General features: G+C 38.0%; 1 protein-coding gene across 11 annotated transcripts in view; it reads right to left on the bottom strand.

Annotated features, from left to right (window-relative positions):
• The window catches only part of TBCEL (tubulin folding cofactor E like), a 71,193-nt gene that overhangs the window by 18,807 nt on the left and 31,600 nt on the right, over positions 1–20,786 (bottom strand). For all 11 annotated transcript variants that reach the window (XM_060399324.1, XM_060399326.1, XM_060399327.1 and 8 more), the window contains 3 exons: positions 20,511–20,767; positions 17,712–17,838; positions 16,153–16,269 (listed from right to left, as the gene is read on the bottom strand). In XM_060399324.1, coding sequence (XP_060255307.1) covers positions 16,153–16,269; positions 17,712–17,838; positions 20,511–20,767 — 501 coding nt within the window. The remainder of the gene's footprint in view (positions 1–16,152; positions 16,270–17,711; positions 17,839–20,510; positions 20,768–20,786) is intronic.

The following is a 20,786-nucleotide window of genomic DNA, read 5'->3' as shown; positions in this document are numbered from 1 at the left end:
AAGTTGAATGCCATCAAAATTTAAAATGCCTGCTATTTGAAAGTAACTGATAAAAAATAAAATAATAAGCCAGCCTGAGAGAAAATATTTACCAAACAATTGTCTGATAAGGGATATATATATATATATATATATATATATATATATATATATATATGGAGTATATAAATAACTTTCAGAATTCAATAAGAAAAGAACCCAGTACAAAAATGGGCAAAAGATTTTAACAGATATTTCACCAAAGAAGGCATCTGGGTAGCAAATAAGCACATGAGAAGATGCTCTATACTGTTAGTCACCAGGTACATACTAATTAAAACCACTATGTATCTATTAGAATGGCTAAAATTAAAGACAGAAACAAGAAAAGTGAAAATACCATGGTGGTGAGGATTTGGAGCAACAGAACTCTCATATGTTGCTGATGGGAAAGCAAAATGGTACAGTCACTCTGGAAAACAGCTTGACAGGTTAAACATATACTTCCCATATGACTCAGCAATTCCACTTCTCTGTATTTACTGAAGAGAAATAAGATTTTATATTCACACACAAACCTGTGAGTGGTTATAATAGCTTTCTTAATAAATTGCCGAAGAGGGTAAACAACCAGAATGTACTTCAGCTGATAAACGTTTAAATAAACCATGTCCTTCTGAACAGTAAAAAGGATCTAACTAGTGATACACACAAGATGAATCTCAAATGCATTATGCTAAGTAAAAGAAACCAGATTCAAAGAGCTACCTACATCTCCTTTTAGAAAAGGATAGAATTACTAGATAGAAAATCGGCAAGAACAGAGATCTGAACAAAACAACCAATCAACAGTGTCTAATTGACATACATAGAACACTCCACTTTATAACAGCAGAATACACAATTTTCAAGCACCCATGGAATAATCACCAAAGTGGGCATAAAATACACTTCAGCAAATTTAAAAGAATTGATATTATACAAAGTATGTTTTCTGACCATAATGGAACAAAAGTAGAAATCAATATCAGAAAGATAAGAGGAAAATTCCTAAACACTTGGAAATTAAACTTCTAAATAAACCATGAATCAAAGAGGAAGACTCAAATAAAATAATAATTTTTAAAAACAAAACTGAATGGAAATTAAAATATAACACATTAAAACACATGGGATGCCAGCAGTGCAGACAGTGAAATTTATAGCACTTAAGTGTTTATTAGAAAGTCCTCAAATTAAGAATCTATATTCCAACGTCAAAAACTAGGAAAAGGGCAAATCAAGCAAAAGGAAAGAAATAATCAGAAATCAATGTTTTTTTTTAAAAGGAAAACACCGAAAACTACAAAACATTGTTGAAAGAAATTAATGAGGACATAAATAAGCAGAAAGATGATCCATGTTCATGGATTGAAATACTTCATATTATTAAAATGTCCACATTTAATACAATCTACAGATTTAACACAATTCCTATCACTATCTCAATAGCATTTTTTTTTGCATATACAGGAAAAATAATCCTCAAATTTATATGGAATCTCAAAGGATCCTGATTAGCCAAACCAATTTTGGAAGGGAAGAATAAAATTAGAGGACTCACATTTTCCTTATTTCAAAACATATTACTAAGCTACAGTAATCAAAATAGCATGGCACTGGCATAAAAAACAGACATATAGGCCAAAGGAATAGAACAGAGAGGGCAGCAATAAAACTCACATATATGGTCAAACGACCCATAAATGTTTGAAGACCACCCAACAGTGAAAAGAGTTTCTTCAACAAATGGTGCTGGGAAAGTTGGATATACACATGCAAAAAGGAAAAGAAAGTGGACCCTTACCTTCATCATATACATAAATGAACTCAAAATGTATTAAAGACCTGAATGTAATATCTAAAACTGTAAAATTCATAGAAGAAAATATAGGGGGACGCTTCATGACACTGGATTTGGCAATGATTTGTGGCTCAGATGGTAAAGCATCTGTCTACAATGCGGGAGACCTGGGTTCGATTCCTGGGTCAGGAAGATCCCCTGGAGAAGGAAATGGCAATCCACTCTAGTACTATTGCCTGGAAAATCCCATGGACAGAGGAGGCTGGTAGGCTAAAGTCCATGGGGTCGCAAAGAGTCGGACACTGCTGGGAGCCAGCGTGAGGAATCCCACACGTGACAAGGTCATGCGGCAGAGATCTGATGTGCAAGGTTGAGTCAGATCTCAGGTTTTCCCCCTGGTATTTCCTGAGCATGTACCCAAAAAACCAAAGTCTGCCGGCCTTTGTACTCTGCTTTTCCACTCTTCTGACACACTCTGGAAAAAGTCACCTTAAGGCTTTAGTCTTCTGCATTTGAAAGGGTGTTTCAATCCAAAAACCCCTCTGATAGCTTTCTAGCCTGCCTGCAGGACTCGTACAGCTGCGCATGTGACTGTTTGAGGCCTCCCGCTGCAGGAGGCACAAGAAGCTTAAAACATCCTAGGAATGTAGGGGCTTCCGAGGAGTCAAAATCATTAGAACAGGACTGATTAAAGGTTTCATTTGTTGAGCCAGTACTTGCTGCCAAATTTTCATATCTTTTATTTTTAGATATAGTTGGTATATAGAAAAACAGGTAGTAGACCTAGTATTGGCAACATTTGATCTTTGAGTTAAGTACTTTCTTTGTTATAACCCACTGCACCTTTGCTCTACAGGAATGTAACTTTATTCAGTACTTTGAGGATGATGCAGAGTAAAGAAAAAACACTTCTAGGGAAAAGGAATTTTCTGGACAATTATCCAGGAAGAGAGCCATAAAAATGTTAACAGGCCTCTTGGCCAGAAGATAATGTAAACCACCTGAGACCTTTTGTATACGGGAGGGTATGGAAAAAGAAAGCCTTGTTTGTCTCAATGAGGGTCAGGACTGCTGCCCCTGCATAACTCTGCATATTTCACTATTTCTTTATGTACAACTTGGGGTATATAAGCTGATTTTGAAAAATAAAGTTTTGGGAGTCTTGCACCGATGCTGGGCTTCCCCATGTCGTTCTTTTCTCCCCTTTCTTGGCTGAATTCCCGTCTGGAGCGGGGAGGCTCACCACGTCTACTTACTTGCCCTGGCTGCTAAGATCCACAGGATAGGGAGCCTAAGGCGGGGCACCCTTCGATATTCAAGTGAACGCTGGTGGCCTAACGTAGATGGTGCAAACCTCTTGTCTCGAGGTTTTATTGGTTTTCCCCGTAAACCAAGTTATTCAGCCTCGTTTTCTCCACCTAAATTTCCTACTATACTATTTCTTCCTAATCTAATCTTATATTTTCTAAATACATAAGTTTTCCTCGCCTATCCATCTCCCCTTCGAATCACCCTGGATCCACCAGGGCTGGACCCCGGCAGGACACGACTGAGCAACTTCACTTTCTTAGATACTACACCAAAACCAGAGACAACAAAAGCAAAAATAGACTTATGAGACTATATCAGACCTAAAAAACTTTTGTACATCAAAGCATACAATTAACAGAGCTAAAAGGCAAATTACCAAATGGGAGAAAATACCTGCAAATCACATATCTGATAAGGGGTTAATATCCTAAATGTATAAAGATATCCTCCAACTCAACAACAAAAAAATATAAAAAAAGATTTAAAAATGGGTAAAGCACTCGTTGTCAGACTTTATTTTGGGGGGCTCCAAAATCACTGCAGATGGTGATTATAGCCATGAAATTAAAAGACGCTTACTCCTTGGAAGGAAAGTTATGACCAACCTAGATAGCATATTCAAAAGCAGAGACATTACTTTGCCAACAGAGGTCCGTCTAGTCAAGGCTATGGTTTTTCCAGTCGTCATGTATGGATGTGAGAGTTGGACTGTGAAGAAAGCTGAGAGCCGAAGAATTGATGCTTTTGAACTGTGGTGTTGGAGAAGACTCTTAAGAGTCTCTTGGACTGAAAGGAGATCCAACCAGTCCATCTGGTGTTCACTGGAAGGACTGATGCTAAAGCTGAAACTCCAATACTCTGGCCACCTCATGCGAAGAGTTGACTCATTGGAAAAGACCCTGATGCTGGGAGGGATTGGGGCAGGAGGAGAAGGGGACGACAGAGGATGAAAATGGCTGGATGGCATCACCGACTCAATGGACATGAGTTTGAGTAAACTTGGGTAGTTGGTGATAGACAGGGAGGCCTGGCATGCTGCAGTCCATGGGGTCGCAAAGAGTCGGACGTGACTGAGCGACTGAACTGAACTGATGCAAAGCCTGGTTCAACACTTGAAAATCAATCAGTATAGCTCCCATATCAACTTGAGAAGGAAGAAAAATCATTTAACATTTATTGATACAGAAAAAGCATTTGAAAAAAATTTATTTTTGATAAAGACTCTCAGCTGTTAGAAACAGAGGGGAACTACCTGATACAGACTATTTACAAAAAGCCTATAGCTAACATTATACTTAGTGGTAAAAGACTGAATGATTTTCCTAAGATTGGGAGCAAAGCACTCTTATGCAACATAGGTACTAGATGCTATAGCCACTGCAATAAAGTAAGAAAAATAAACAGTCTTGTACACTGAAAGTCAGAAATAAAATTTTTCATATTTACAAATGACATGAAATACTTAGGTATAAATCTAACAAAAGATTGAAAATGTATGTTAAAAATTATAAAATGTTTATGGAAGAAATCAAAGAATGTCTAAATAAATGGAGAGAAACACTGTGTTCATGAACTGGAAGATCCAGTATAGTAAGTATGTGAAACTTCCCCACCTGATGTAAGTTTAATAAAATTTCTTTCAAAATCCCAGAAAGACTATTTGTAAACAGAAACAAGGTTAGTCTAAGATTTATATATTAGAAAAGCAAAGGCCCGAGATTAGCTAAAATAGTCTTGAACAAAGAGAAGAATCATTCTCTGTGATATTAAAACTTATTATATGGCTTTAGTACTTGGTATTGGTAGGACAATAAGACACATAGATCAGTGAAACAAATCAGAAAACCCCAAAATATACTCAAACAAAATAGGCTCTTTCAATTTTTTAAAAGTTACAAAAGCAATGCAATAAAGGAAGACAATCTTCTCAACAAATGGTACTGGAGCAATTGGACAACTATAGGCCAAAAAAAAGAAAAGAACCTCAACCTAAACCTCTCACATTGTACCAAATTTAACCCAAAATAGATTATGGATTTAAATGTACAATTTAAAACTATAAAACCTTTGGGGGAAAAAAAAAAACCCTACCAAAACACTTCACACTGAAACTTAGGAAGTACTCTCTTTAAAGTGAGGAATAAGATAAAGGAAAATGTTCTCTTTTATCATTCATTTAAAATATACTGGAGGAGGTCCTATCTAAGAAACAGAAAAAAGAGATAAAAATATTTGCAGATATGATTGCCTACCTAGAAATTCAAAAGAAAGCAAATATTAGCTATTCTATACATTAGTAAAACTGATGGACACATGATCAACATATAAAATTAAATAGTATTCCTAAACACAAATTAGAAAGCAGTGACAGAGGAAAAAAAAAGATTTCATTTTAATAGCAATAAAATGTATAAGATGTCCAGAAATAAATTTAACAAAGCTGTGCAAGTACATTGTGAGAGGATTAGAAACATTGGTGAAGTACATAAAAGATTCTCTGAATTAAATGGAAAGACGTCTTATGTTCAGAGATAAGATGTAACAGCATCAAGACGTCAATTCTCTCAAATTAGTCAATGAATTAAATGTAACTGGAATCCAAATTATAGCAGGATTTATGTGAAACTTGATAAGCCAATCCTAAAATTATAGGGAAAAGGATCTAAAACATCTAATCTGAATTAGATTCAGTTAACCTGAATCTAGAAAAAGAACAATTAGGTGAGGAAACATATTCTTACTGGAAATTCAGACTTACTATAATTTAACAATGTAATCGAGCAATTTTGTAATGGTACAGGAATGGACTATACATCAATGGAATAGAACAGGACTCTGACAAAGAATCATGAATGTACGTAAAAAACTAGATATATAACTGAACTGGTCTTACAGATCAATGGTGAATACCAACTATGATTGTGGAGGAAAAAAACAGTCTTAGATTGCCATTAGAGACTAAACACAAAAATAGATTCCAGACAGATCAAAGCCATAAATGTGAAAGCACTTTTAGGAAAAGCCCGCAAGATTATATTCAGTGATCTTTGGAAAGGCAATGATTTCTTGACCAAGATGGAATAAGAATAAAGCACAGAGGGACTTCCCTGGCAGTCCAGTGGTTTAAGACTCCATGCTTCCACTGCACGGGCTGTGGGTCTTCATCCCTGGTCGGGGAACTAAGATCCCACACACTGTACAGTGTGGCCAAAAATTAAAAAAAAAAACAATACACTGTAGAACAAAGGACTGATACACGTAATAGTAAATTTTTAAAACAACTTTTCACCAAAATACAAAGTGAAAATATCAGATTGAAAAGCTACACAAGAAAAAACTGCAATGTATATTGACAAAGCATAAGAAGATCCTACTTTATACTTTAATAGATACATAAAATATAATGAGTAGACATCAGCTATATACAGGACTTCCCTGGTAGCTCAGATGGTAAAGCATCTGTCTACAACGTGGGAGACCTGGGTTCCATCCCTGGGTCGGGAAGATTCCCTGGAGAAGGAAATGGCAACCTACTCCAGTACTCTTGCCTAGAAAATCGGGTTGGTTACTTTTTGGAGGAAGAAATAGGACTAAGAACAGAGACAAAAAGGTACTCCAGTTTTATCTGTAATATTCTCTATTTCAGTGAAAAATTAAACGAGTAAAACACTAAAAATCATCAGTTCTGAACCATGTGAACATGAGTATTTATATATTATTCTCAGTATTTTATTTTAATTCTAAAAAAGCAAACAAAAACAATAAAAGATAAAACTGGCCCCATGCCCTGGCTAAAACAAAAAGTTTAGACAACAAAGAAAATTTCCCCCAAGACCATGATTTGGGAGGGTTGGTTCTCATTCTTTCTTTTCTTTGCAGCTATTTTCAAATTCTCATATATTAACTCTAATCAAGATTAGGAAGGCAGCCTATCTTCTGCTAGGCTGGGAAAGTGGAAAGAAGTCACAATCAAGTCCAAGGTAATTGGAATGACAAAAGCGGTAAGCAACAGGGAGAGCTAACGTTTCAGAGGCTCTCCATGGTGCGCCAAGCAGAAAGCCCCTTTTGTTTCTCATCAGACTTGCAGCTGAATGTGAGGAGTGCTGTGTCACGGCCCTTGTCAGAGGATGATGGAGTCTGGCAGTATGGAGAAGCCCAGGAGACTCTGTCCAACGGAGGAATGTTCCCTCACAACAGCAGGTCCTCTGTCTGGAAGGGATATGAGGGAACGACACGGCACACTAGGATTTCTCCAGCACCCAGGGCAAAATAAGCCTTCATTGAGGTGGGGTCCAAATATAGCCTGCTGCCCTGCTCTCACAGTAACATGAAGATACAATCAGCTCCATTTAGAAAAGCCATTAGTCTTAAGCAGGAAAAAACATGCTCTCCATATTTTAAAAAGCTGGCTACCACTAACGACAATCCAATAAACATTTGAGGAATGCCTACTACAATACCTGACATCATAAATAAGGATTTCCCAGGGCACAGTTTAGGGACTCCTTGGGACAAACATAAAGTGAGATACTAAAGGAGGATAAAAGCAAAAAGAAAAGCCTTTAAGAAAACTTTATTTCTCGCACTGCCACTCTGTCTCTGACAGCAGCATTTCTTCCCATCAAATAACTGCTCACTGGAGCTATGCCTCTCACAGCTCCCTTTTACGGAAAACAAAATTCTAAAGTCTAAAAAAAGACACCCCAAATCAATGCATTTACTTTCCCTGTCTTTAAAAATAAATAGAAACCATTGGACCCCCGCCCACCGAAAAGATACATGATATGTTGATTTCTAAAAGAAAAGTTAACATGGTTTTTCTTTTTCTGTTTCTCTTTAAAACTAAACACAGGGGAGCTGTGTATTAGTTAAGAAGGAAATAAGTAACTTAAATTCAGTCTCTCGGGAAATTAAGAGATAAAGAAAACATAAAAAAAGGAAAAACTGATAAATACAGGCAATGTAGAAAGATGTCTGATAAATGGAAAGGCAAAAAATAATAAATAGGTACATTGTAACATGTGGCAGATTCATAAATGTGGAGTTTTTTCTCTATATATGGTACTTTTATACCCCGAGAGAAATCAGACCTATAAATACCAGAAAACACATAGAATTTCACAAGGTATTTTCTAAAAATGGCTTCAAATTCTACAGTGAAATTCAGTCCTAATGTGTACCTTTATAAAGAGAAATAAAGGACCACTGATGCACATATCCTCCTTTACTCAAGTCTCAGTTATTAACTAGGTCTCTGGGTCTCTCTCAGCTTCTCCTTCTAAACAAAAACCTAAGTCTGCCCACACAACTTTCCCACGTGAAGCCTTTCAATGACTTCCCACGGCCCACAAGAAAAAGTCCTAGTCTACTGGCATGGCTGAAGAATTGATGCTTCTGAACTGTGGTGTTGGAAAAGACTCTTGAGAGTCCCTTGGACTGCAAGGAGATCCAACCAGTCCATTCTAAAGGAGACCAGTCCTGGGTGTTCATTGGAAGGACTGATTCTGAGGCTAAAACTCCAATACTCTGGCCACCTCATGCAAAGAGTTGACTCACTGGAAAAGACTCTGATGCTGGGAGGGATTGTGGGCAGGAGGAGAAGGGGACAACAGAGGATGAGATGGCTGGATGGCGTCACTGACTCGATGCACATGAGTTTGGGTGAACTCCGGGAGCTGGTGATGGACAGGGAGGCCTGGCGTGCTGCAATTCATGGGGTCACAAAGAGTAGGACACAACTGAGCAACTGAACTGAACTGAACTGAACTGGCATGGCACACCAAGGTCTTAAATGGCCTGCCCTGGTTTCTACCTTCCTCCCCAGTGTTATCTGCCACGACTTCCCATTTAATTCTTATCATTAAGTCATACTGGAACTAAAGACTTATTTCATACCTCTGTGCCTTAACTTCCCACAAACTCCTTTCTGTCTGGAATATTCTCCCCTCATCTTCACCAGATTAACTCAGTCATGAATCTAAGTTCGGTGTTGATAAATACAAACAATGGTAGGTTAAGAGAATGGCAGGAGACAGAGGTGTGCTGTTTCAGCTAGCTTGGTCAGGAAGGGAGTTTCTGATGAGGTATCAGAGAGAGAGCCCAGCAACTGATGTGGGACGTTCTGAACAGGGGAAACAATGCAAAGGCCTGAGGCGGAGTGTGCTTGGTGTGTTTGATGAACGGCAAGGATATTTTCCCCCATGTATTTGAGTTCTTATAAACTGGCTGCCATGTGGAGAATTGGGCTTCCCTGGTGGTTCAGATGGTAAAGAATCTGCCTGCAATGTGGGAGACCTGGGTTCGAACCCTGAGTTGGGAAGATCCCCTAGAGGAGGGCATGGCAACCCACTCCAGTATTCTTGCCTGGAGAATCCCCATGGACAAGGGAGCCTGGGGGGCTACAGTTTATGGGGTCGCAAAGGGTTGGACATAAATCTCCAAGAATGGAGAGATGGAGAGACTAAGCACAGCATGTGGAGAACATGGGGCAAGGGTGGATATAGGGAGGCCAATTGTAATAGGAAAGAACAAATCTGACTCCATATTAGATCTGTTATATTTTACTTAACCTCTGTCTTCTATTGCTTTGCTTCAAGTTAAGAATGTTGCCTATAGCCTGAAATATAGTACAGGTTAGCCCATTCTCATGACTCTGACGTTTAAAAGTGCAACACTTTTCATTGGATAAGATATGAGATTAAAAAAAGCTGCAGCATAGAGAACAGCACTTCTCTCCTTGGAGGTTTACAGGGACATCAGTGACCCGACCTACTCAGACAGCAAGAAGTTTGCAAAAACAAACCAAATTCCCTCCCCTTTTAATATAAAAGAAGCCTGAATTCTAACTCAAGTAAGATGATTCTTTGGGATGTTAATCCACCACCTTCTCAGTCTTCTGGCCTTCAAAATAAAGTCGCTCTTCCTTGTCCTAACAACTTGTCTCTTGATTTATTGGCCTGCTGTGCAGTAAATAGTGCAAGCTTAGAGTTGGTAACACAGTTGGAAGGCAACTATAATAATAAAGGTAAGAGATGAGGAAGGCTTGAACTAAAACAATGCTAAGAAGTATTAAGATTCTATATATTTTTGAAAGCAGAACTGAAAAAAGCAAAATGGACTAGTTGTGGGGTATAGGAGAAAGAAATCAGGGAGGATGCCCAACTCTTAATCTTGAGCAACTGGAAGAATGAAGAGATGGAGGCAAATGTGCACAGCAGCAGATAAAGCAGGGAAGGCGAAGGGCCAAGGAAAGGTAAAGAAGGGACCAAAAGTTAGATTTTGGACACATTAGGGTTAAACATCAGATAGAGATGTCAGGTAGACATCTGGAAATATTAGTTTGGAATTTAGGGGCAGATAGATCAGAGCTGAATAAATTTGGCAATTATTTGAAACTAAAAGGTGTGGAAAGCCACAGGACTAGTACCTATGGGATGAGTACAGAGGAGAAGAGACGCAAAGATGAAATCCTGAGATAACTGGATTTTTAGAAGTTGGGAACATGAGGAGCCTCTAGCAGAGGAAATATATCTCTAGCTTAGTCCAGATGGCAAACTTCTTAAGAATAGATACTACTATTTTGTCTTATCTGCAGCTTCTGGCTCAGTGCCTCTTAGTTCATAGTAGATATTCAGTAAATAAATTAAACCGCCCTTTGAAACCCATCTAGAATCTAGAGTTATTTCCTAGAAGGTCTCCTGGTAAAATGTGAGTCCAACGACTGAAATATGACCCACCCAGTGAGGACATCTTTTCAGCCACTGGCAGCACCCACTGAACGGACTCTGAAATAGTGTGCCACCACCGTACAAGCCGTGAAGAGACCAGCAGAAATGAAGACTCTAAAGAGAAATCCAGTGACTGGAGGCTCAAACACTGTGATGCTTAAAGACCAAGAATCATGCAACAGAAATGTTTCATCTTCTACTGTTTACAAAATAGATAAATACGGAACACACGGGCAACTCCTCTGCTTGGTGAGTGTGTGTCAGCCCATAGTTACCATAAACAGACACAGTAGAGAGGCTAAGCCTCCAGCTCCACCTACCAGTAGAAAGGGAGCACCTGTAAGGAGCTGTAACACTCTTAGTAAGTATGTCTCCCTTCAGTCCTCTAAACATTTTATTCTGTTCATCATAAAAACTGAAGTGGTACAGGTAACTGGAGCTTGTATTTTATTCTGAGATAGAAAAAAAGAATATGTAAATTTCTGGATCACCTTTAAAATGTTGCCAAAATGACTAATCATATGGAAACAGATGTGTGTGAATAATCCGACTGACTCACAAAATAACTTTGCTACCATAAAGGACCCTGAACGGATCATAATGGCCTTTTATTCAAGCTCTCAAGAGACATTTTGGCTAACTTTTCTTACTTATGTCTAAGTTGAGCAGAGGTATTTGGTGATTAATGACACAAGACAGGAAAATAAGAGGAGAAGACTGGGGAGCCTAAACCTGGGGAAGGATGCTGGGAAAGTCAGAATTTATAGGGAAATCAAGATTTTAAAAACCTACGGTCAAGTGAAAAGGAATGTTTTCTTCAAAATAAACAAATACCTCAATCCTACCAGGAAACTAAAGCTCAAATGTGATTCTGTATGAAACATTAAATTATCCAGGAAGTCAAACTTTCACCTTTTACTAACTATGAACTGTGCTATTCTATTCATTGGCATTTTGGGGAGAAATTACGCATGTAACTTGGAGGACAATTAAAGAGATGGTAAGTATAGTACTAAATGCCCTGTTTATACATCACTCAATTCATAATGAATGCATTTAATATAAATTCCTCTCTGTTATTCACCATTTCATCTTGAATCAGCATGAATGCTATTATATTATTTTAAAAATGGCTAACACAGCTCCTGGCATATTATAGTGGCTCAAATATCAGTCCACCAGGAGACTTATAAGAAAATTACTAGGGAATGTGTACTACAGTGGATATATGTCAACTTTGGCATCAGAATGCCCTTCTGATTTGAGGGAAATTCAAGATAGATGAGAGGCAGAAACCACATCCCACTACAGAAGCTAAAGAGCAGATATTCTATTTTTCCCCTGGAAGCTAGAACCTGGGAAGGTGACATAAATCTGTCTAACTATAGCTGGAATTTTAAATCCTAAGATGTAATACAAGGACATGAGGACTGACAGAGATTACTCACAGCAGATAAGGAAGAGTCAAACATTCAAAAGCATGGCTGCAAAATGCCTGCAGTGAAGTCTAGCAACGTACTGATGACTGTCCAGTGACCAGTGGAAGAAGGATACTGTTTGTACAGTGAGATCTACAGAAATCTTGGCTGTGCCTGCCTTCCCCTCAACTCTGCCAAGCCTAATTCTCTAATCTTATCAATTCTGAGCCCTACATAGTATTCATTATTCTTTTACTAAATTCCTATTCTACTTAAGTGGGCCAGAGTTGATTTCTGTTCTGTGCCCTATGGGCCTGCTACCAGGAAGTTGATTCCCCAACAATAGTACCTCAGGTAATTAAAGGAGATTTGGGATTGGTTTCTGGCCTAGTAGAGGCCAGTGGATATCACAATATTCATGGGAGGAATTTTGCAAGTCCTTGCCATGGACTGGTAAAATAACTAATTATCACTTGAGTTCACATGAAGTGCTCTAGGAGACTGACAGAGTGCTGCCAAGAATAAAACACATGATGGGAATGAACAATCCAAGACTATGAGCACCTGCTATTCTAAGGGTACAAAATAGAGAATATTACATAAAGAGAATGTTAATGTCAAGTTCCTATAAAGGATCTTTGCTCTCTTACAACAGAGCTGAAGTAGCCATAAAAACAAATATACAAGCTTTTATGCTCTAGGTTGCTGAATCATAGGTCATTTTGCATCCATATTGGAACTATCCTATGAAAGTTGAAGCACTAAAGGGAGAGACACAGGGCATATATTAGAATGGAAGTATATATAAGGAAGGACTCTGAGGACTTGGAAATATCCTGAATCCCTAAATCCTCACTGGGTCCAATAAGACTGTTCCTCTGTGGCTTGAAAAGGCAGTAAAATCCCCTTGCCTGAGGGAATTACCTTGCAAGTGTAAACTAATTCCCCATTTGCTTCCTCCCTCCACATACATACTCTACTGCACTACCATCAGTCAAATCACAGCATTGTCTGTGGGATCAATTACAAAAACATCAAAACATTTACAAGTCTTTGGTCATTTAAATGGACAAACATATGGGAAATGAACATAGGGAATATAAGAAATAAGTTGTGTTAACCAAGGGGAAAAAAAAGAATTCTAGATCTGGCTGATTTTGCGTAGGTATATTACCAAAGGTTCTGAATTTTAAAAAACCTAGTGGCTAGCTTCAATGGTTTCGAATCATTTAGAGTGGTTCTAAGCTGGCTGACTGGAAATTGGACTCAGTGGTGGCGGTCTATGCTAAAACAAGTTGAAATGTCACAAATTCTTTGAGCTAACGTGGAAGGAGGAATTCAGAAACTGCAAGACACAGGGATAAAGGAAATTACTGTCACCCTGCTATCACTTCACCCATTCTCCAGCCACGGACCCTACAAAGACCCAGAGATACTTCCTTCCCCAAGGCCTTGCAAAATACATTAATGAGCAGAGCACACACATCCTTGGAAAACATTTTATAGGCCAGAGATGCTGGTGGGAGACACTGAAATCTGGTTGCCCATTTCAATATTTCAATATCAGGAAGGAAGGAAGAGACCAGGCGGCAGCATCAAGCTACTACTACTAACTGTAACTACTTACTACTAGTGAGTGAGAAAAGAGGCATAATTACAAAAAGAGGCATCAAGGCCAGAGTGGTAACTAAAATAGCTTGACTGCATAAATCTTTGGTAGTAGGTAATTAATTAATCACAGTCTATGTAGGATTGGAATAGGTTATCTCATTACTAGGAGAAAGAAAAGTGTTTTCATTTGTATAAGAAATTTATTAGGGTAGGTAAGAAATGTTTAATACATAACTTTGGAGAAAAGGTATATATCTAGATGTTAATCAAAGTAATCTCTGTGTCAGACTATAGTAAATGTTCTTTTTGCTGAATTGCTCCTACATGGGAAGAAGTCCTAAGATTAGGGGAAGCAAGATTATGACTTCTCACTGCAGAAGCCAAAATGGAACAGATAAGCCCACTTATCTCTGGGGAGACAGTGTGGGCATATGCCTTAAACCAGCCAATCAATCGGTCAGATGCGTAGGTTTCAACTTAGGGAATGAAGCAAAGTTCAGTAGCAAATTATTTTCAATGCTAATGGAGAAATCAAAAGTCCATGACACTGCTGCAAGTGTTCAGTGGTAAGGTCCAGCGCACTGTGCCAACAGAAAGCTATAAAGAAGACTGTAAGAGGAAAGCTTGGCTCTCCTTGCTTTCCTTCCTGTCTAAACCGGGTTCTCTAGACCATCTAGCAATTCTTTTAGTTTCTCAATATCCTTCCAATAAAGTCCTCCCCTGGATAAAGATGATTTCTATGACATGCACTCAAGATAGTGATTACCACAGAGGCACAAAGGCACTTTAGGAAAATTACACCATCAGGGACAGAAACAATTTACTGCCATATATACACTACTTCCTGCAGCAGACTGGAAGTTAAGTGACCTGTCATGACAAACTTATGCTTAAAGCCAGAATATTTACTTCTTCTAAAACATTAGATTGAATCAAATGAAACTATAGATATCAGACTATAGTTTTCTTAACCTAAAAATTTTTTTAGTTTAACTTAGTTTAATGGTTTAACTTAATATTTCTGGGTTGTGCTAAAGGCATAGCCGTATTTCTTCCTAACTAGCTGTTCTTAGCTAATTTTAAAAGTTTACCTTCAAAATCCTTACTTAATTGTCTAACATTTTAAACATTTAAGCATTAAAATTCTACTGCTAATAGCACAACTCTCTTACACAGCCCTGGTTGAGCCCTACAGTATGGAAACTCTCTTAAAGTCTGTAAATAACAGAGAACTCTGGGGAAAAAAAATGTTCAGTAGGAATGAATTAGGACTTTCTTGTAGTCCTGTAGAATCTGCCTGCAATGCAGGAGGCCCGGGTTCGATCTCTGCATCAGGATGATTCTCTGGAGAAGGGAATGGCAACCTATTCCAGATTTCTTGCCTGGAGAATCCCATGGCAGAGAAGCCTGGCGGGCTACAGTCCAGGCGGTCGCAGAGAGTCGGACACGACTGAGTGTTATGTGCCAGATGCCAGGAATGAATTAGAATCACTGAAATTTGTAACAGAATGTGGTTTGACTCACGTTCAGTCTTAACTTGCATCTTGTTGTCTGAAACTCCTCCTGTTGAATGCTGTTCTTACACTCTTTAAGAAAAGAATTACTTTTGGGGTAACTGATTCTAGTTTCCAATACCCATAAACCTGTTTAGGGAGTCTTTTTCCCTTTATGTTTACATATATAATATCTGCTACATTCTCTTTACATTTGTAGAATATTAGTTTCTCACCAAACAATATGTGTTAACCCTTCACATTCAGGCCTCAGCATTTCTCTTCCGACCCAACATCCTCATTTTGTTCATATTTCCTATTTAAGGAGTCTGTTCTCTAGTCCCTTTCTCATAAGCACTAACCCTCATGTACATTTGCCAAGACTTCCAAACTGCAGAACATAATGGAGCTTAAAAGCAGATGCAATGTGAAAAAAAAAAAGACCAGTTTTGGGGGTGGGTGAAAATGTGCTCCTGGAGGAAAGGACCAAAAAGGAATCGATGATATGGAAGATGGAGTGGGAACTACTGGAAGCAGCCAAATACTTACCCAAACATTCCTAATACAAGTGCAAGGCTAGAAGAAATACACTACGGAGAATAACATAAAACAGGTTTGCTTTTTGTGTTTCTTCCTTTATTTTTAAAACCTATCACCAAAGTCTTCTAAGAGGGTCCAATAACAAGTTAGTAGATTTTGCTCTAAAGATATAGTTCTTAAGTTGCCTTAATACTTGCTAAAGTGTTGCTAAGCTGATGAGGGGTTTTTACCTGAATGGCACTTCTTCCTGTGGGACATCCACATAGTAACGGATAAAAAATCTCTCGGAGTCTTCTCGCTCACCATCAGTAACAACACTGCCATTAAGTTTGGAGACTGATGGCAATCTATAAATAAAAAGCAAAAGATACAATAAAATGATTGTCTTGAGGCCCAGTCTTATTCTCTTGAAAGGATGCATTTGATGCAGCTCTGCTTGTGTACAACCACTTACACGAACTAACGTGACAGAAAATAAACAGACCAAAAATATCTCTAAAGTTGCATTTTTGGAAGTAACACTGACCTTTTATAACCATACCTCACCTTTCAAAATAAGATTCTATACAGTACTGTCCAAACTTAAATATGATGCAACCCACACATGTAATTTAAATTCTCTAGTATCCACATTTTAAAAAGTAAAAAACAAGATTAATTTTAATACTACATTATATTTAATCTAATATATCTAGGATATATTTCAACCTATAATTGACAATAAGTAACTAAGGTACTTCATGTTCTTTTTGTTCATATAAACTGTTTGAAATCTAGTATGAGTTTTTTCATTTACAGTACATTCCAATTCAGACTAGCCATAATGTCAAGTGTTCCAAAGTCACACATGGCTTGATGGGGCCACATTGAACAGCACAGGCCTACAGAGCCATCAGGACAATCTGGTCACATGGTTCAGGGATTCACTGATTATATTTACAAAAGAATTGTGTAAAGAAAACAAAGCACAAGGTATGCAAGACTTACTCTTCTTAGAAGAAAAATATGCTGAAATGTATTTCCTCAGTAGGATATTAACATGTACGTTAACAGCTGGAAAGCAGTAAAGACCTGCTAGGTATTAGCTGGTCAGAAAGATCAAAGCAGTTTACAGAATCACTCTTCTTTAGGGAATCTTCAAGATTACTGTTCCTCTGTTAAACTACTATGTATACACATGAGAGAACAGAGCAAAGCTCCACGGCCCTTTACATCTTAGCCAAACCTTAATGCCATTAAAGATACATACATACAAAAATAAACCCTCACGGGACATTTCAGTAGTCTAAGGGAGGCAGAGGCTGAGACATGAAAGGCAGGATAGCTGGAGGAAGAAGGTAACAAGGTGGTGGTCAAGTTTAGGTCAATCTAAATGGAAGAAAAAAACCACAGATACTGCTCTCTTGAGTTTTACACTAATGAAACAGCCCAATTTCCAGGGATTTACACTGTAAATTATTTCTATGTTAACAGAGAAAACAAGGAATTGATTCTCAATTATACTTACTTTTTCCTCATGACCCAAACAAGATTTCAAATATTGTAAATATCAAAAAGTATAAAAATGGAATAGACTTAGTGGTCTTGGCAGATGAATTGTATTTCACATTTTTCATCTCATATTACGTTTCTTTTCATCTAGAATTTGGAGCTGCAGAAGCTCTAAGCACAGTCTGTTCTAGAGATGGATGAACACAGTGTACTTCCTCCCACCTTCCAATAGTGCATAAGCCCTTAATGAAGCAACAAAGTGCTGAGGAAAGAGAGCAGACTGATCAGGACAACAGACCTGGCTATGACCAACTTCCTTCGCTCCTCAGTGGTATACGGCTGCAGAAGAGGGATTCCTAACAATCTCACTTCTTCAAGTTTAGGGAATGAGTTTAGTTTGTCAATGTCTTCCCAGGACTGCAAACCTAATTTGAGAAAGATATTGTTTAAGTAAATCCAGAAAAGCATACAAATGAGAAGATAAACATCACTAAACAAATTCTTTCCATTAATAAGTTCTGAAATGCTAAAATGATCACAAAAGCTAGTTCTAGATCCTGAAATTTTTCTTTATCCAAGGAAAGAGTGGAATAAAACACCATAAAACTTCCCTATTGCCACTCCTTTCTCCATGACCCCAGTGTCCAAGGGATCCCCTTTACTCCCCAACACTCACTTATCTACTGATTCTCTACCCAGAAGGCTGGCAAAGGGGGCCATTGGTGGTTTAATACGCAGGATGGATGCCATGATTACAACATTTTAAAAGTGATGTGATCAATTCTTTCATCAAATACAGACTCAGAGAATCTAAGAGTGACACTGCTAGACTAAATTTTTACTTAACAGGTACTAAATGGGCAGGGTCCACAGAACCAGAAACTAAACATTATCTTTCAACTATCTCCATCTTGGGGATAGGGAAAACACATTCAAAATTTAAAACAAACAAACTAAGATACAAAAAACTTGAACCCCTTGGGCAGGAAAATAGGCAACAAATTAAGACTGGTCAGTCTTAAAAGGAAACTCTTCTTATGGCTGTGAACAAATGTAGCATCCAAGTCTGTACTTGGCACTAGCAGGAAAAATACTCCTGGTCAGTTTTACAACACAGTAATTAAATCCACTGCAGAAAACAACGTAGTCCCTTTCTTCCCTTCCTATTTCTATCAGCCTTCAGCAAGGGTAAAGGCAGAGGAGCAATAAACTGGTGCCTAACCAACCCAGGTCACTGCTGTCCTCTTCAGATCAGCATTCTGTCTAGGAGGAAGAATGGAGTTAGCTCAAGTGATGTCAGTTGTGAAATAAACAGTTTCCTTATGCAAATCACTTGTTTTTTAAAAAATTTCAATTGGAGGATAATTGCTTTATAATCACTTGTTTTTAAGACTTAATTCCCACCCTTAAAATCTCCATGGTGAAATAAACTGTGTGGTTTTTCAGTTACAGGTCAGAATTATTTTTCTTTATATAGTTGGTTTCTTAAAAAAAAAAAAAAGGGCAGAAAGACAATGCCAAGAGAATGAGAAGAAAATCCAGACTAGGAGAATATATTTGCTAAAGGCACATGGATTGTTATGCAAAATATACAAAGAACTCCTAAAACTCAACAATTGGAAAAGTAACAATCTGATTAAAAAATGGGCAGAAAACCTGAACAGACATCTCAGCAAAGAAATACAGACAGCAAGTAAGCATACTAGAAGATGTTCCACACCATATGCCATCAGGAAAATGCAAATTAAAACAATGAGAGACCACTATACACCTGTTAGAATGGCCAGAAGCCAAAACACTCACAGAACCAAATGCTGACAAAGGATGTGGAGCAACAGGAACTCTCATTCATTATTGGTGCAATGCAAATGGTACAGCCACTTTAGAAGAGAGTTCCGTAACTTCTCACAAAACTGCACATACTCTTACTATGTGATCTAGCAACGGTGCTTTATTATTCACCCAAATGAACTGAAAACATGTCCACACAAAAACCTACACACGAAGGTTTGCAGCTTTATTAATTAAGCCATAATGTGGAAGAAACCAAGATATTCTTCAGCTTGCGAGTAGATAAATAAACTGTGGTACATCCAGATAACGGAATATTATTTACCACTAAAAATGAAATGAGCTATCAAGTCATGAAAAGACATGAGGGAATTTAAACTAAGAGAAAGAAGTGAATTACTCAGTTAGAGAAGCCAATCTGAAAAGGCTACACACTGTATGATTCCAAGTATGCGACATTCTGGAAGAGGCAACACTATGCAGACAGCAAAAACATCAGTGGTTGCCAGGGATTAGGGAGGCAGAAGGGATGAACAGGCAGAGAACAGAGGATAGTTAGGGCAGTAAACTAAGATGTACAATATGACAATGGTAGACGTGTGTCACTATACATTTGTCCAAACCCACACAATGAACACCACCAAGAGTGTACACTCTGCACTTTGGATGATGTCAATGTAGGTAAACAATGAATGTATCACTTTGGTGCTTGGATGTTGACAGAAGGGGAGGTTTTGCATGAGTAGGAGCAGGGAGTATATGGGAACTCTATGTACTCTCTGCTCAATTTTGCTGTGAATATTAAGACTTCAAATAATAAAGTTTACTCATTTTAAAATTACGCTAAAATATTCATTCCTGTTATATGCAGAATCAAATGGCAACAAACTGATAATTATATGTAAATACTAGAAAAGATAAGTGAGAATTTGAAAGGACTGGGATTCCTTAACCTAAATCCAGACAAAACCATCTTTTTGTAACTTTTTGTACTCTTTTACTCTTCCTTTTACTACCCAATTCATCAATTTCACTTCTTTCATAGCATGGCCCCTTTAATATATAAAATATTAATAACTAACATAACACTATGCCAAGTGAATATTTGATAAATATTGATATTTACCAGAGCATTTATAAAAATGAATGCCTTAGATTTAGCTAATCACTAGGCATCTACATGTCACTCTGTAAAATCATCCTGTAAGAAGGCAGAGCTATGATGGGAAGAAATACACTTTCACTGTATTTCATGCATAAGTGCAGAGCAATTTGCATGTAGAATGAGAACAAGCATGGCCCTCACCTGACTTGTGGAGGCTGATGGATCGCAGATTAGGAAACAACCTGGCCAATGAATCATCAGGCTCCTCGATAGCATTCAAATGGTTGTTGGCCAGGACAAGGGTATCCAGTGAGGGAAACATAACTCCTAACTTGCGTATTTCAGTCCAATCTTGGAGGTTATTGTCTGTTATATGTAGTAGCTTAAGAGAATGACAGCAAATAGAAGGACAAGACACTGTTTCATAGTCATTAAGGCACAGGAAGAGTTCTTCCAAACTGCAGAGAAAAAAGGGAA

Source organism: Ovis aries, chromosome 15 (genome assembly GCF_016772045.2).
Source record: "Ovis aries strain OAR_USU_Benz2616 breed Rambouillet chromosome 15, ARS-UI_Ramb_v3.0, whole genome shotgun sequence".
In the NCBI taxonomy this organism is placed as follows: Eukaryota; Metazoa; Chordata; class Mammalia; order Artiodactyla; family Bovidae; genus Ovis; species Ovis aries.
This window is presented reverse-complemented; position numbering and strand designations above follow the sequence as displayed.